General features: G+C 42.8%; 3 protein-coding genes across 4 annotated transcripts; 2 read left to right on the top strand and 1 right to left on the bottom strand.

Annotated features, from left to right (window-relative positions):
• Positions 1 to 1,667: 1,667 nt before the first annotated feature.
• On the bottom strand, positions 1,668 to 8,339 carry LOC108156060 (acetylcholine receptor subunit beta-like 2). Its single transcript, XM_017287343.2, has 11 exons — positions 8,282 to 8,339; positions 7,827 to 8,020; positions 7,642 to 7,770; positions 7,395 to 7,580; positions 7,203 to 7,335; positions 7,013 to 7,140; positions 4,261 to 4,436; positions 4,056 to 4,208; positions 3,881 to 3,960; positions 2,653 to 2,759; positions 1,668 to 2,090 (listed from the first exon to the last, which is right to left on the bottom strand). Exons 1-11 carry the CDS (start codon positions 8,337 to 8,339, stop codon positions 1,875 to 1,877), a joined length of 1,560 nt encoding a protein of 519 aa, XP_017142832.1. The 3' UTR covers positions 1,668 to 1,874.
• A 911-nt stretch (positions 8,340 to 9,250) lies between these two features.
• Positions 9,251 to 12,055, top strand: LOC108156057 (zinc finger protein DZIP1L). 2 transcript variants are annotated; one of them, XM_033388451.1, is made up of 5 exons: positions 9,251 to 9,537; positions 9,595 to 10,373; positions 10,438 to 11,355; positions 11,420 to 11,862; positions 11,928 to 12,055. In XM_033388451.1, exons 1-5 carry the CDS (start codon positions 9,444 to 9,446, stop codon positions 11,995 to 11,997), a joined length of 2,304 nt encoding a protein of 767 aa, XP_033244342.1. In that variant the 5' UTR covers positions 9,251 to 9,443; the 3' UTR covers positions 11,998 to 12,055. The 2 variants fall into 2 exon arrangements, with proteins under 2 accessions (XP_033244342.1, XP_033244343.1); XM_033388452.1 differs by lacking the exon at positions 11,928 to 12,055 and having other exon boundaries at positions 9,252 to 9,537; positions 11,420 to 11,866.
• Positions 12,056 to 12,799: 744 nt separating this feature from the next.
• Positions 12,800 to 15,560, top strand: LOC108156061 (serine/threonine-protein phosphatase alpha-1 isoform). Its single transcript, XM_017287344.2, has 5 exons — positions 12,800 to 13,291; positions 13,378 to 13,726; positions 13,798 to 14,083; positions 14,153 to 14,300; positions 14,588 to 15,560. Exons 1-5 carry the CDS (start codon positions 13,243 to 13,245, stop codon positions 14,737 to 14,739), a joined length of 984 nt encoding a protein of 327 aa, XP_017142833.1. The 5' UTR covers positions 12,800 to 13,242; the 3' UTR covers positions 14,740 to 15,560.
• Positions 15,561 to 15,719: the final 159 nt, after the last annotated feature.

Raw genomic sequence — 15,719 nt, 5'->3', positions numbered from 1 at the left:
AGCGTGTAAACTGGGCTTAAGTCACTTAACAGTTGCTTAACACATGCAGCTGAAACTGAAGGGATGGCACATAGTCGTTTGCTCTGACCCAAGAACCTTCTCGATGCCCCTTTTGTTTTTGTTTTTTTTTTTTCTAGAAGTAAGAGGCGGGGCAAAATTTGCATATTGTTTTGTGCTTTGCTGAACTTTAACTTGAGCCCCGAAAATGTGTTGCATACTTTGCGGCTTTATGCAAATACCATTACAGTGAACACTGCCAGGTGTGGGCACGATTGCCTCATGAACTCTAGAACTCTATTTCATATCTCATTAATATTTTCCCACTGTGCAGTTTTTATATTCACTTTTTGGATAATTTGCTTATGGATGGGGTTGTTCTCTGGCTGGTCTGCACTGTTAGTGGATTTGCGTAGAGCTCAGGACTCCGGGACAAGTTTGCCGCTCTGCATGGCAAACAAATAGAAATTAACATGACATACTTCGCCTGAGTTCGCAGCTCCTCAGCTCAGCCGGTGCCGGGGATGGGTCCCACGAATGCCGTTCAGGCTGATGGAGATGGAGCCGGCGACTCTTGGAGCTGCTACGCATGTGACGCACTGACACACCAAAACACTGGGAACAACGGCAGCAGTTGGGACAGCAGCGACACAACATGCGCACGGCCCGTAGAAAATATGAAAAATGTAAAACAAAAATCTGGCAAAAACTTTTCTAATTTAAAACTGCCAACAAACAAAAAAAGAACAAAAAAAATCACCAAAAATGAAATAAAGTACAACAAGGAATCGCAGCAAACGACATTAAGATGGAGGGTGGGGGCACAGCACGGAATCCTTAAGCAAATCTTAATAATATCTGGAGCACACTTATGCCTGAAAGGGTATAAGGAAATTTGTATGAAATATAATGTAATGAAACCCTTATCTATACGCTACTTTTTTCGGGTGTTTTCCTCAAGCTTCCTGCTGAAGCTTCAATTGCTTTCTTCCGTAGAGTGCTTAAGCCTCGACCTTTGGCATACAGCTCCCCTCTTTTTCTTCATCAACACATTTGTGTATGATGTTATCCCCCACCGTCCCTGCCAGTCAAGGAGCTCACAAAATTATGTCTGTTGACTGTACCGAAAAGAAAGAAAGTCTTTTGCTTTGCCAGGACCTACACATGTTGATGAATGCGAGGCCAGAGAGATTTCAACTTTCTAATTTAATGCGGCAGACAGTCAGACAAGTGAAGCGACAGAGACAGAGACAAAGGCAAATGCGAAGGCAAAACGGGTGGGAGTACGAGTGGGAGTCAAATAAATGATACTGCAAATTATTTAGGCAGCCAACGTGGCGTATGCACAATGTCTGTTTGACATAGCAAATGCGAAACTTCTTGCCATATTCTTAGCCGCCCCACCACAACAACTTTTATGAAAAGTCATCTCTTAATTGAAAATTAACAGCAGACAATCAGTAGGAGCCAGAACAGATGTCCTTGTGGTTCGGTCTGATAGCAGCTGAAAAATATATTTATGTACATATTAAATAAATTTACAAAAGCTGAGCTTCTCAGAATAAGCGAGAACTTGGGACAAGTTTGTAAATTTTATTGTTTATTACGAATCCTCCAAGGATGAACCACATAAAACCAACCAAAGGAAATACATTTTATTGCTTATCGAATGAATTTTTATAGAATCAATTTGCTTTTATTGTGCTTCTAGTTTAGTTTAATTTAATAATATTGCTGATTGTTAAACATTAATAACAAAACATCGACATGCAATATTCATTGGAAAACTTGATTTGATTGCATTCTGTGAGAGGAGGCTTCCAAGAATTGTTAACTTTAGCTGGGTTTTCCATCATGCGTGATCTGTGGACGCCCAATTACGTGAGGACCTGCCGGACAATGTCCGGGGGCAACATGAAATTGTTTTTCCGCAGAGGAATCTCGCTCAGTTGGCGGTCGATTGGCGCGCGGGTGTCGTAGAGCGACGGGGACTGGCAGATGATGGCAAAGGTCCCAAACACGCAGGACAACGTGAAGAGCCAGAGGAAGAAACGATCCAGCACCATCGACACGAATTTCCAATCCTCCACAATCTGGATGGTCGGCGGCGGTCGGGGGGCGGCATGAAATAATAAAAAGTAGATTTTTAATATCATTTGCCGTATCATTTTTGGGGGCTGAATGAAATTGGTTTTATATTTTGGGGGATAATAAAATATTGTTTTGCGGCGGCTGCCTCTCAATAAACTTGAGGCGCAATAAAAATATAAAGTTATGATTTAATATTTTACAATTGTTTGCTGCACATTCGGGACTCGGCTCCTCCGTCCAATGCATTCAAGTCGAAGTTAAGGGTAATAAACAATACAAAAAAAGAGGCGAAAAAGCTCCAGCCAGACGCCGCAAATATGGCAATCCGAACAATAACAGCATCAAGGATTCTACGAGAACTCCCCTCCACTCCACTCCATTCCACTCCAGTACAGTACAGCCATCTTTTATCCGCTGCTTCTCGAGGAGTTGTGTGGTCCCGTCAATAAAAATGGGCAACAAAAAAAAGCATGAGGCTGGAGAGAAGTGAATGGTGATGGGATATGGGATATGGGACAGTGAACCAGGGAGATGGTGGTGGTGCTGGTGGTGGTGTGTACCCACCTCGTTATCCTTGTCGGCATCCTTGATATGCTGCGCAATAAATCTGACCGCACGCAATGCCTGCAGCACTTCGGGTGTTAAGTTGCGCGGTATCACATTGTCAGAATCTGTCAAGTTTCCGCCATGAAATTGCGCAAAAATTGAAATAAAATATTGGAATAATAAATAAATGGGAGAATCAAGTAGATATGTCCCCATGGGCTATATGGCTAAAGATATACCATGTGTGTGTGTGTGTGTGTGTACGTGTTGTTTGTGCTTGAGTAAAGAAATATTTTGACCTATATGAGCACCGCCTCAAGGCAATGGGACTTCCTACGAGAAAAACTTAATTATGCCCACCAATGATTATCTATGCTTTTGGACTTGAGTGGTATATGTATGTAACTGTACATATATTCCTTAGGGTGTGGGGGCTTTAAGCTTTCTTAAAGATATTAAATTCAAAATTTAAAATTATATGCGGAGTAGCTTTAAGCAATATATTCTTGCTTTTACATGCTTCCAGTGACATTCGAGACTAGGGATAATTTAAAGTAACAAATGCTACGATTAGCTTTCGTTTGGAAAAGTTTCGAACATATCAAGCAGGTTTCTTATCACCTTCCTTAAGGTAAGAAACGCACTGCATTCATCGATGCATTTTTTATCTGAACATCCCATCAAATGCAATGACATATCACATTAGTTTATTGTTTAATCTATTTGTCAACGCTGCTCGTCATTTTCCTGTTATTTTATACACTATACAGAGAAGGTTCATAAAAACTTCCTTATGTATATATGTATGTCGATTGCAGAGTTTTTTTTGTTTTCGCTTGGCTTGTTTTATGATCCTGTACGCAGACACTTGCTCATAAACAACAAACATGGCAACACTCAGTGGCACAGGGGCGTAGGACCCTGCCCAAAGGGGTATAATCTGACATGAATGTGATTGGGAGGACAACATAAATCAGTTGAAGAGTCCCCTTCCGCACCCAGGACCTACGACACTGCCATGTCCATGTTTGGCTTTGGACCGCGTAAGCGTTATTTGTCATCAAAGCGTCGCATCATCCTCTCCTCACATTCCTCTCATGGGGATTTTGCCTTATTTTTTGTCATTTTATTGCATTATTTGCTTAGTTCTTTTTTTTTTGGTTATATTTCATTTCAATTTTTGGGGCCCGCGGGTTTGCAAAATATTTGTGTATTTTATGGCTAGATATCGCCGCGCCGCACTCACCCACAGAGTTCTGCATGCCATTATCGTAAGCGCCATCCTGGCTGTCCTTAAACTCGCTGGGAAAGTCGCTGATGCTGTCCCTGCGAAAAAGCAGAGACCGCACATATGGAAAGGGGAAGGAATGCTGCGGAGTCAAGTGTTTGCTTTCAATTTGGAGATGAGACCTCTGACTTACCGCACATCGATCTCGTTGGTGTAGCCATTGCTGGGCGTGGAGTCGTCGTAGTCGGGCAGTGTGTACTGGGTCCGGCGCATCATCATCAGTTTTGGCATAAAGTGCAGGAACAGTTTCCGCACCATCGGGGACATGTTGTGCGTCGAGGGAGATCTGTGCCGGATGGCAATTAGCTGGGGACCGCTGGGGGCATTGATTGACTCACCTGAAGTGTATGTTGAGCACACACACAGTTGTCCAGACGGACAGGGAGACGAGTATCATGGTAAAGAGTAGATACTTGCCCAGCAGGGGCACTGCCAACGAGGTCGGCGGAATTATTTCGGCCAACAACAAGAAGAACACGGTCAACGACACAAGTATTGAAATACATAACGTAACCTGTCAACGAAATTTCGTACACAATGTCTTCCTTTCGATAGCTCAAACTTTCCAGAAGCCCCCCTGGCCGCTGAACCACTTAATCGAACCGATGTTCGAGTCAACGGCAATACAAAAAAACAACAAACAATTAAACAAACAGTCAACCAACAACAACAAAGAGCACAGAACAGCAACGAAAATAAAAATACAAATAGCACAATTTGTTTGAATTAAGTTAGGCAATTGCATATCGATTACTAATTGAACATAATTTTTTAACTCAACAACTAAAAAGTAATACAATTTAAATATAACCAACCGTTTTCCAATAAGGAAACTATAATCAAAGTATGCGTAAGGACTGCATCGCGTATGCAGTAAGCAAGCCAAGGACCCACACCTGCTCCATGTAACCCCTGCCACGACCCTACACAATTACATTTATCAATCATTTCAAGTTTACACGAAAACAATCGACACCAAAAAAAAAACAAAGCAACAAAGCGCATTTCACTACGTTTACACGTGAACTTTCTGTATACTGGTATGGGTATGGGTTGGGTATGTGTGTGTGGCGTAGAGGTCATAGATCAAGCTAAGGGAACTCGTATTTTGTAGAGCTTATCTTTGGCTTGGGTAAAGTTTTTATGTACTCGTTGTATGCTATCCTATGAGAAATTATTCTATCAATCACAATAAACTTACAGTGTAACTATGAACAAGGAACAACAATACAATCGTTTTCATTTCATTTCTAAACGCGATCTGATTTTGATTGTGATATATTTTTGTTGCATAGCAATACAGAAGCCGCCATCATTTTGCCAGATTTTTCAAAATACAGAAATTCATAATTTAATATCTCAATAGCATCAATCAACTTAATGATATCAAATTCAAAAAATACCAAGATATTGCATCAGGAATTCGTTCGATGCTTCGTGGCACAGGAGTTCCGAGTATTGGAGCTCTAATCGGCTTTATCTGTTGGTCAATGCCTTGATAGGCAGCTGAGTCGGTCCCCAGAATACAACAACAATAAACACAGTCTTTGACGAGAGGCAGAAAGGACTTACTTTTTGGTCCAAAGAAATATAACAACAAAATACACAGCCTTTGTGAAAAAGTCGGTCCCAAGAAAGCAAAAACAATGGCCTCATGCAACATCTTGGTAATTGTATGGTCTTTGATTGCAGTCACGATTGATTCGTAAAAGTATAAGATTTATATGCGGGTTCCAGAAATAATTCGTTTTTCATTAAAAACTATAATAAGCCGTGGGATCCCTTTCTTTCTTGTTAAGAATTTAACACATCTTTTCCAGAGTCCTTAAATGCTGAAGAAACTAACTGACAGCTCTGGCTGGTGATATTCTTACGAGTAGTATGATTGAGTTGTTATCTGGTTCATGTACGAGTATAACTATCAATGGCGGAGCTGTTACTGGTACTGGTACTGATACTGATACTGGAGCAAGCGAGCGATACGAATGAACGAGCAAACACTAAGGCAACGACAACAAGAATACGAGAATAACAACCAACTGCACGAGTCCTTTACGTGTTTGTTACGTGTTGCTTTGTGAGTAACTGTGAGTACGTGTGCTGTATGCAAGTGTGTCCTACATATGTGTGAGTGGGTGAGTGAGTGTGTGTGTGTGTGTGTGTGTGTGTGTGTGTGTGTGCACTGCTTTATTCCAGATACGCGATATATATGGGAAAATTTTGAGAGTGGCTTTTTGACATTCTGAATCCGATTCAATTCGATTCGTTTCGTTTCGATATGAATATCGATGGAGCATTGGTATCAAATCGATGAAAATTTACGTTATGAGATTTCACTACTCAGGAGACAGCACAAATGATATTCAACGCAAAATAGAAGGCATATATGCGATATATGGGGCGTCGATTATATGTGTGCTGCTTGGATGAATGCAGAGGGCGACGCTGCTGCGGTTTCAGATTTAATAAGTTAATGGATAGCATTAGGGACTATCTAATAGGATTAAGGAACATCTAATAGTTAAGAAGTTGAGTATAAAATAGAAAAAGTCATAGTTTAGAAAGAGCAGGAAGTGCAAGTTGAGCTCTTCTCGGATACGATTTGTTATATGTTCTTTTTTTAATTCGCTTTCGAGTTTCGTTGAAAGCCAATTTACAGTTTTAGTGTTTTGAGAGCTCAGCTTGGGGGATAGCAGACTAGAAGGATTATAGTGAGAGTTAAAGCTATTGAAAGTAGACCGATATGTGCATATGAGGTAGATAGTAGCTTATCTAAAGAATGGTTGAGGTTTCGTTTCTCAGAGTGTAAGAGATAAGTAGTATTTTTTGCTGATGGAAATAATTGTATGAAATACTTAAGTGCTTTGAAATCAGTGTAAAATAGTGAATTGTTTCGATAGATCTCACAAAGTAGTTACAAAAACTCAAAATATAAAGAACTAATTTACTTTAAGTGCAAAAAATTCTAGCTAACACTTTTACATTAGATAAATATCTGAAGTCATGCCACATGCTGAGAACAATATATAAAATTCAGTATGAGTTGAGACTGAGTATAGATTTTCACATCGACGTATCCTTCTCCGTTACCTTCTCGCCAGAATCGCTTGGCAAATAGAACACCAACACCGTGAGGAATGTCAGGGCCACGCAGGGCACAATCAGATTGACAGTATAGAATAATGTCTTACGACGCATAGTCAACTTGAAGGTTATATCTATATCATCAAAGAAGTACAACATTGGAATGAATTCTTCCTTCAAATAAATCAGAACTCACCTGAAAAGGGCTCTAGTGTGTCGGGATAGTACTCCTCATTTTTGGTAGCTGGCACTTCGAGTATATCCCACTCCACGGACAAATAGAACTCGGTTAGATCGATGCCCACTTGTACAAGATTACTGCCCGGTATCTGATACAAATTTGAAACAATACTTTCAGATTTTCTGCTCTCAAGAGAGTGGTGCTCACCTGATCTAGGTGCTTCAAGTCCACTTGGGCCCCATTGTAGGTCCATGAACCGAATTTCATGAAGCAAATTTGTTCATCGTATGGAAAATATTCCACATTCATTTCACAGGAAGACTTGTAAATAGCAGGCGGCTCCCAGAACACTTCACCCGTGTACTTAAGCGTGGCCTTGGTCATCAGGGTGACCTGAACGTTAGTGAAAAATAGGAGTTGTTAATAAAATATATCCGTTATTTTCTACACTCACCTCATAGTTGCCATCCCAGTTATTGTAGAGCACAATGTCGGGCACCCAAATGTGTTCCGAGGGCACATAAAGCTGCTCTACGCCTCCATACTCCTCTGGATCCCAACGTAATTTGTAGTCGAACCATCGCTATCCGAAACTAAACATTAGAAACTGTATATTTTAAGACCATTTGTAATACTAACCTGTTTCACCCACAGGTTGGTGGTCATCACCTGGTTCTTGAGGTTCACCTCAATCAGCTGGGACAATTTCAGGCCCAGCCAAACCGTCAGGGTCTCCGTGTTGTTCACTACTGGACGTATCAAACGATTGTAGTTGCTCAGCAAGTCATCGTATAGCCGCTTGGTGTCCGGATTGGCCTCAAAACTCACTGGAGCTGTGAGAGCAGGGCAGAAGAAAGGTGAAGGGTAAGGACTTAATTTCCCAAAACAAAGCCTCAATCTTTTCCCAAACTTTTCCAAATTTCCCAAAACAAACTTGTGCGCAGACGCTGCTCTCACTCTCTTTGGGTCCTTTTTTGGCTCTCAGTGGGCGCAGCCTCTTCTGACAGCTGTCTGGTACTCCGGGATACAGCATCATGGTATCGGAATTTTCACAGCTTTTTTTCTAGACTCGGGGACATCTTTTCATGGCTTACCCGTTGAGCTTGCCAATGGCACCAATAGGCAAATGCACAGCAAACTCCAGTGCCACATTTTTTTCTGTATTTGTATCCACTTAAGCGTCAATATGTGCCACAAAATTTGAATATATCTATTCAATTAGTAGCATCTTGTTAGCAGTTCTTTGCAGTTCAGCACAACCTAACGCTCTGAGAGTTTAATCGCAACTAAGGTTGGGGTTTTGGGCAGATGCTCGGTGGAGAGGATGCTTGACAACTGTCAAACGATGCTCAGCGATTGCTGTACCAATAATTGTACACTTCGCGCTTGGCGCCAATTTCCTACAACCGATATTCGATTAACCAGTTTAAATTAAATTGTTTAAATATTAAAAAGTATTGAGTCTCAAAAAGTAAGTGTAGGCAGAACGGGATTAAAATGTTCATAAGAAGGAACATTATTAGCTATTAAATTATAACAAGTTTTCTTTTAATATTGTGGCACAAAATTGACTGAATTCGAATATTTCCCAATAATAATAATCTAAAGGAAACTTGTACCCATATATTTACTTAGAATTTGTACTTATAATTTATAGACAGATGCATTATTAAAACGTAATGATTATAATTAGGATATATTTAAAAATTATTAATATTTTCCAATTTTATATTGATTTCTGTTCATTTATATGGAATATGTACTCATAAATATTTTGTAATGCATTTCTATGCTGAAGCGATCCACCCTTGCTGTAAAGGCTTAATTTGACATGACAGAACGGCTGTATAGCAGAAAAAATATATAATCGATAACTCGATATTCTTTAAATTAATCTGAATTTTATCAACATCATTTTAAGGACTCAGGCTGTAAGTTTCGCCGGTATTTGCGGCCAAGAAATAAAATCAACAAAGTCAAGGTATGTTTTAATTTCACCTGAGAGCTCAGCGCCTAAATATGCATCTGCCTCGTACTGTCATACTGAGCGCACTGTAGCCAAGTTCACAACCACCGGCCAGACCCAACCCAAGCTGTCACTGCCAACGGGTCGTCAAGGCGACGGCATTACTTTGACAACGAAAATTAAGGGAAGAAATTAGAGCAGTAAGAGTCGAATTCTCACAAAGAACAGAAGCAAAACAACGAAAGTAAACCTAACTTTCTTGAAATCGAAAGTTTCTATGAGTCAAAGGAATGGGTTACAAGAGCAACTATCCGCAGATGGTGAGGGAGGCGGGCTTCAAGCTGCGCCAGTACCGCGATGGACCCTTGGACTGGCGTTTAATGGGTAATTAAAAATGGGAATGCAAATGGGAAAACAAAGCTGATTATATGTTCCGAATAGGTTCCTATGAGACTGACCGAATACTGAGGGAGCAAAACTTCGAGCTGGTTGACAAGGCCCTGCAGCACTTGTCGGAGGCACCACTGGGCACTGTTCTGGAGACACACATCCTCGACAGCGGCATAGCCAAGTACTTTGTGATGTCGCAGTACGCCATCCAGTATCTCGTCTGCTGTCGGACCTACCTGGATGAGTGCGTGACGGATTTGCGCGAGGCGCATGAGATCTCCCAGCAGGAGATAGCCAATCTCCGCAAATCTCTGACGGAGTCCAACAACGAGGTGGTGCAGCTGAACAAGAGGATCACCCAGATAGAAACAATACGCGAGGTGGTCTACCCCTGTCACCTGTGCACCAAGAACTTTATCAGCAACGAGGCCCTCAACATACACATAGGGCGCAAGCATCGCGTGGGCACACCCCCCAGCCTCGGCGCAGCACAAAGCAACGCCAAGGACAAGGACAACGACATGAACCTGATCAACACCATCAAAATGGAGCTGGAGATTAAGCAGCTAAAGGAGCGTCTCAATGCCGCCGAGCGCAACATCAAAGAGCGCAGCAGTGGTTCCAAGCGGCCGAGCCCTCGCCAGGATCAGCGCAATGTGGGTATACAAAGCAATCTGACCGAGGTCAAAGAGAAGGACGACCTAAACAGCGAGACCCAGGAGAGTGAGGCCAGCGAACGCAAGGAGCAGCTGCACGGTCTGGCGGAGCGATTGAGCAACTTCGAGGTTTTGCAAGCACAACTCAAGCAAAGCAACGAACAGTTCATCCTGGTAGGATCTGACATGAGTACTATATCTATTTTAAGACAGTTAACTCGATTTTACTCTTCTCTAGGATATAAATCAGAAGCTGGAAGGTCTCAGCCACGCCCTCGAGCAGACCAAAAAGACCACCGGCAACACAGAGGCTACCCCCTTGGATGGCCGAATGCCCACGCCCACACCTTGCCTGGAAGATTTGGAACGCATTCTCACCGAAAAGGTGACGGAGATCGCCAAGATCAGTGCCAGCAATCTGGAGGACGTGGTTAACCACCTGGAGGTGGGCTACAACGATAAGCTGGAGGCTCTGGAACGAGAACTCAAGCAGGTAAGGGTGCGCAAGGAGGCCCCTAAGCCTCAGACGGTGGCGACTTTCCATGGTTCAGGCACTTCCAAGATACCGAAGCTTGTGAGCCGCAAGGGAGAAACGAATGTGGAGCGCATCCGGAAGCAAGTGGAGAGCGAGTTCCTCAAGAGCAAGGCAGACGATGACACTTACTCCATTGAGGGGCCGCGGGAAAAGTCTCTGGCTCCGCCTCCTCTTCCTCCAGTGGAAGTCCAAGTGGAAGTCAACGTACAACCAAGTGGCGGAAGCTCCAGCAGCCATCCAACGTACACGAAACCCGACGCCATTGAGCCGGCTCTCAGCAAGCCTGAGGCGAGAGAAACCACAGACATAGATGAGAGCCTCAGCCATGAGGATGCAGGAATAGTGCATGACGATACAGAGCAGACCCTTTCGGATGACGGCTGTGAAACGTTGACTTCTGACGCAGACCTACCGCGGGCAGTCGAAAAGGCAGCATCCAGCAGGCCAACAGCCCTTTCTCTCAGGAGTCCACAGAAGCCGCTGACCCGCAAGGATGCCCGCAAGCTGGTCATTCGGAAGATGACCTCCCATGGCTACGACGTGAAGTCCAAGACTATATCCCACACGACCATGAAGCGAATCAACGGGGAACTAACGGAGCAGCGCAACAAGCTGAAATTGGTACGATCGATGAAATCGCTTAAAGTACTAACAGTAAATGCATGTATATGTTAATCCCTTCCAGCAATATCCGCAGTTCTATGCCACTCGCAATCGCATACGCAAGTTCGTAGAAAAGCTCTGCTCCACAAAGCTACCGCAACGGGCCGAGGATCTGCTGAAGCACAGGACGCCGCTGCAGCCCATTGAAGCACCCAAACGCGGAAGCCTTCGTTCAGGCCCAATGCAGGAGCCTGATACGGCGGCCCATAGCTCCCAAGAGGACGAAGACAGGTCGGAGAGCAGCGAACAGTCCGAGTCGCGTGGTTCCAGTCCGCAGCGGCAGGTCGATGAAAATTTCAAAGCCCGTTTGGAGGAGATTCTTGTGAAGCCCGCAGCGATTGCTGCTCCACGTGAAGCTTCCAAGTCTTCTTTGAGTACCAGGCCAGTGCCTCTGCCGCGAAAACGAGTCATGTTCAATACGATGGTTGGTGGCAAAGGCATTAACGATAGCGAAGATGATTTAAAGTAAGCTACAATTAAAATAAAAAATAAAAAAATTGTAACGACGTAGTCGCTGGCCTAATTTTCAGGAGTACCCACAATTACGCGATGGTCTGCTCCAGGGTGACCGCTTGCGGTATTTTTAATACCGGTATATAATGGTATATTTTGTCACTTTGTTCTATTAAATTTAATTTTCAAGGGTATATTTAAGAAGAAAAGGTATGGAATCTTCCATACGCAGGTTTCTTTAATTTTCCCTCACAAATCGTACTTACGTGTATCATTTATTCCAATAGATTGCATTTAAATCCTTTTCGCTCATTCACTTTCAAGCAATTTCTATTTGGCGCGTACCACTCGGATCCAGTCGCTAACCTAACTTGAATCGTGTAAGGCTCTCTTTGAACCGGTAGGAAACAATGAGTCCCATTCCATACTTTTAAATTATGTTCTTAAATTATGTACTCATAAACTATGTACTTAAATTACTCTACTTGGATTGACATATGGTGATGATTGAAACTGCATTGCGAATTCCATGCACAGTGTGCAATAAACTAATTAAATGCATGAATACGTCTAAAACATATAAATTTGAGAAAAGGTTTTTATAAATTACGTTTTATCTTAAGTTTTATCATATTAAGTTAACGAAATAGGGCATACAAAGGCATATACACGCATCAAGTCTTCAAATACCAGCAACATTGCGACAGTTTTTTTGTTGAACCATTTTGTTTAAACCTTGTTTTAGTCAAAATTCAATAAAAGCAAGGACTAAAAACAAACCAATCTTGAAGAAAATTTATTCATCAACGGTCTAAAATTTTGTGGGCAGAGCTAAAGGTTTTAGTTAGCCAAAATTATTCAACGGAATATCAAAAACGAGGAATATGTATAAGGAACTTGAATTCGTCAGTATATTCACGGTATATTTATGAGGGTCGGCGGTATATTTTAACGATAAATACGCGGTCGCACTAACAACGTAGGAAAAAATTTGGTCGCGAATTTATGTGAATTAAATGGAATAAAAAGACTGCGGAGCAAGAGGAAAACCAGTAAATAGGGAAAAACGTACATGGGCTCAACACCAGACGCCAGACGCATTTCTGAAAAGTACCTTAATCCACTGCGAATTCCATCCCAACACACGCGCACACACCCATACAGGCACACACACCTTCGTACGTCGTCGTCCCCCATCGCCCCCCATACGCCCATCGTCGACCATCAGCCATCGATGAAATAACATACATAACGTATACCGAAAATACATAAGGCAAAACGGGGCATATCGGGCAACGGAGTGAGAGTGTTACACGCACAGCAGAAAGCAGATACAGCAGCCAGCAACAGCAGCAGGTGAACTGATAAGCGGACACAAATCAAAGCCAAATCATGTCAGATATCATGAATATCGACAGCATTATCTCGCGTCTGCTGGAGGGTAAGTGGTGTGCTAAAGTCCTCGCTAATTAGTCGTGCTGGATGATGATTTACATATATCCCTTCCTTCGTTCTCCCTCACTATAGTGCGCGGAGCACGTCCGGGTAAAAATGTACAGCTGTCGGAGAGCGAGATCCGCAGTTTGTGCCTGAAGTCGCGCGAGATATTCCTGTCACAGCCCATTCTGCTGGAGCTGGAGGCACCGCTGAAGATCTGCGGCGATATACACGGACAGTACTACGATCTTTTGCGTCTGTTCGAGTACGGTGGCTTCCCGCCGGAGTCCAACTATCTGTTTCTGGGCGACTATGTGGACCGTGGAAAGCAGTCCCTGGAGACGATATGTCTCCTATTGGCATATAAGATAAAATATTCGGAGAACTTTTTCTTGCTGCGCGGCAATCACGAGTGCGCCAGCATCAACCGCATCTACGGGTGAGCCCCAGACCGACAGGCGCAATAGCATTCGCATTATCGAAGGCATAACTCAATCTAATTGATGACAGGTTTTACGACGAGTGCAAGCGCCGTTACACCATCAAGCTGTGGAAAACTTTCACAGACTGCTTCAACTGCCTGCCCGTGGCGGCCATTGTCGATGAGAAGATCTTCTGCTGTCACGGCGGCCTCAGTCCGGACCTGTCCTCGATGGAGCAAATCCGCCGCATTATGCGGCCCACAGATGTGCCCGATCAGGGCCTATTGTGCGATCTGTTGTGGTCCGACCCAGACAAGGATACCATGGGCTGGGGCGAAAATGATCGCGGCGTGAGCTTCACATTTGGAGCGGAGGTAAGTTTTGAATCGTCTATGAGTATCAACCACGAGATGCGATGCTAACGAATGTCCCTTTTCCCTTAGGTCGTGGGTAAATTTCTACAGAAGCACGAGTTCGACCTGATCTGTCGTGCCCATCAGGTGGTGGAGGATGGCTACGAGTTCTTTGCCAAGCGCCAGCTGGTCACGCTCTTCTCGGCACCCAACTATTGCGGGGAATTCGACAATGCGGGTGAGTTGATTGACAACTGACGCGAGTGTGCACGCTGGACTTCAGTCCGGAGATAATCTTATCTGAATTATTGTCTTGTTTGTCTTGGGGAGAGTAAACCTGGGGAGGAAACACGTCCCACAAGGTTATCGCTGATCCCAGAGATACGCACAGCTGGCGCAGCGTCGCCAAGTGAAAGCTGAGTACTGAAATCTGAACACCCGCCTCGATTTGCATGCGCCAACTGCGCATTTGATTGCATGCCTTTAAAGGGAATTGATCATATTTCTGTGCGTCTTTTATTACAGGTGCAATGATGTCCGTTGACGACACTCTGATGTGCTCCTTCCAGATATTGAAACCCGCCGATAAGCGACGCTTTGTGTATCCCAATTTCGGTAGTTCGGGCCGTCCCCTGACACCGCCCCGCGGTGCCAACAATAAAAACAAGAAAAAATAAGCAGCCACGCACAGCACGAGCACACTGCACAACAGAGACGGCCACACAGCCCCCACTGCAGTGGGGGAAAAGGAAGGGCAGAACGAGTCCAGAACCTGGAAGCGCAAAGAGTTTGTTTTTATCGAATATATAGATGTGTAATCGAATCGAATCGTGAGCAACGTTATATGGGGTATATGAATCTATACAAATTAGCCTATTTTTCATTTGAAAAACAAAAAACAAAAACGAATCGAAACTAAATTTAAACCACAAATCGAGAGACACTTTAGTTCAAACTAATGGTAGTGTAAGACACTGCATAAGCAAGGAAGGAGTAATGAATATTTGTATCTCCTATAATGTATTAATTGTGTTATAGTTTTTTTCGCAAAAGCAAAAGCAAAACCCACACACAAACACACACATATGCATAGCACACGGTACACACAGTACAGTAGGTACACAGAGTGCACGCACCAGTTGTATTTTATTTCGCATTTCATATCTCGCAAAGAATTTTCCTTTTAGGCTTTTTTCTACTATCCTTCACTATTGTGTTTTTTTTTATTACTTGTTTTTATCTAGCAAAAAATGTATGGGAATATGCTTTTAAAATGTGTGTGCGAGGGCTAATTACATATTACATATGTTCTCGAAAGCACGAATCTATCTATTTTTGTAATATTGTCTTAGCAAAACTCTACAGCAAATACTACATGTTTACTTAGTTTTAAAAAAGTGAGGAAGCAATTTTTTTAGTTGCAATTCTAAATAAGTTTCAATTGTTTACACCAAAAATATTAAAATAAACAAAACATTGTGTATATTTTTTTTAAAACTATTTGCGTTAACCAACACACTCCCACACAGACAAACACACACACACCCTAAATCAATTGATGAATTTTACATGTTATCCCAAGCCCACATTCAAAATTTCAAGAGAAAAAAAATCCAAAACAGCAAAAAAAAAAATATATCAAAAAGGCTTCTTGAAG

Source organism: Drosophila miranda, chromosome 2 (genome assembly GCF_003369915.1).
Source record: "Drosophila miranda strain MSH22 chromosome 2, D.miranda_PacBio2.1, whole genome shotgun sequence".
NCBI classification, from domain to species: Eukaryota; Metazoa; Arthropoda; class Insecta; order Diptera; family Drosophilidae; genus Drosophila; species Drosophila miranda.
The sequence above is the reverse complement of the archived record's forward strand: the minus strand, read 5'-3'. Positions and strand labels throughout refer to the sequence as shown.

What these genes read in the sequence shown, in the direction of transcription:
- LOC108156060 (XM_017287343.2), bottom strand. Translation starts at nt 8,339, where the DNA reads ATGTGGCACTGGAGTTTGCTGTGCATTTGCCTATTGGTGCCATTGGCA. An exon ending in CCAACCTGTGGGTGAAACAG is followed by an intron (nt 7,771 to 7,826) that starts GTTAGTATTACA and finishes AGTTTCGGATAG; the next exon opens with CGATGGTTCGACTACAAATT. An exon ending in TGGCATGCAGAACTCTGTGG is followed by an intron (nt 2,760 to 3,880) that starts GTGAGTGCGGCG and finishes GAAACTTGACAG; the next exon opens with ATTCTGACAATGTGATACCG.
- LOC108156057 (XM_033388451.1), top strand. Translation starts at nt 9,444, where the DNA reads ATGGGTTACAAGAGCAACTATCCGCAGATGGTGAGGGAGGCGGGCTTC. An exon ending in GCAACGAACAGTTCATCCTG is followed by an intron (nt 10,374 to 10,437) that starts GTAGGATCTGAC and finishes ACTCTTCTCTAG; the next exon opens with GATATAAATCAGAAGCTGGA. An exon ending in GATAGCGAAGATGATTTAAA is followed by an intron (nt 11,863 to 11,927) that starts GTAAGCTACAAT and finishes CCTAATTTTCAG; the next exon opens with GAGTACCCACAATTACGCGA.
- LOC108156061 (XM_017287344.2), top strand. Translation starts at nt 13,243, where the DNA reads ATGTCAGATATCATGAATATCGACAGCATTATCTCGCGTCTGCTGGAG. An exon ending in TATCTCGCGTCTGCTGGAGG is followed by an intron (nt 13,292 to 13,377) that starts GTAAGTGGTGTG and finishes CCCTCACTATAG; the next exon opens with TGCGCGGAGCACGTCCGGGT. An exon ending in GCTTCACATTTGGAGCGGAG is followed by an intron (nt 14,084 to 14,152) that starts GTAAGTTTTGAA and finishes CTTTTCCCTTAG; the next exon opens with GTCGTGGGTAAATTTCTACA.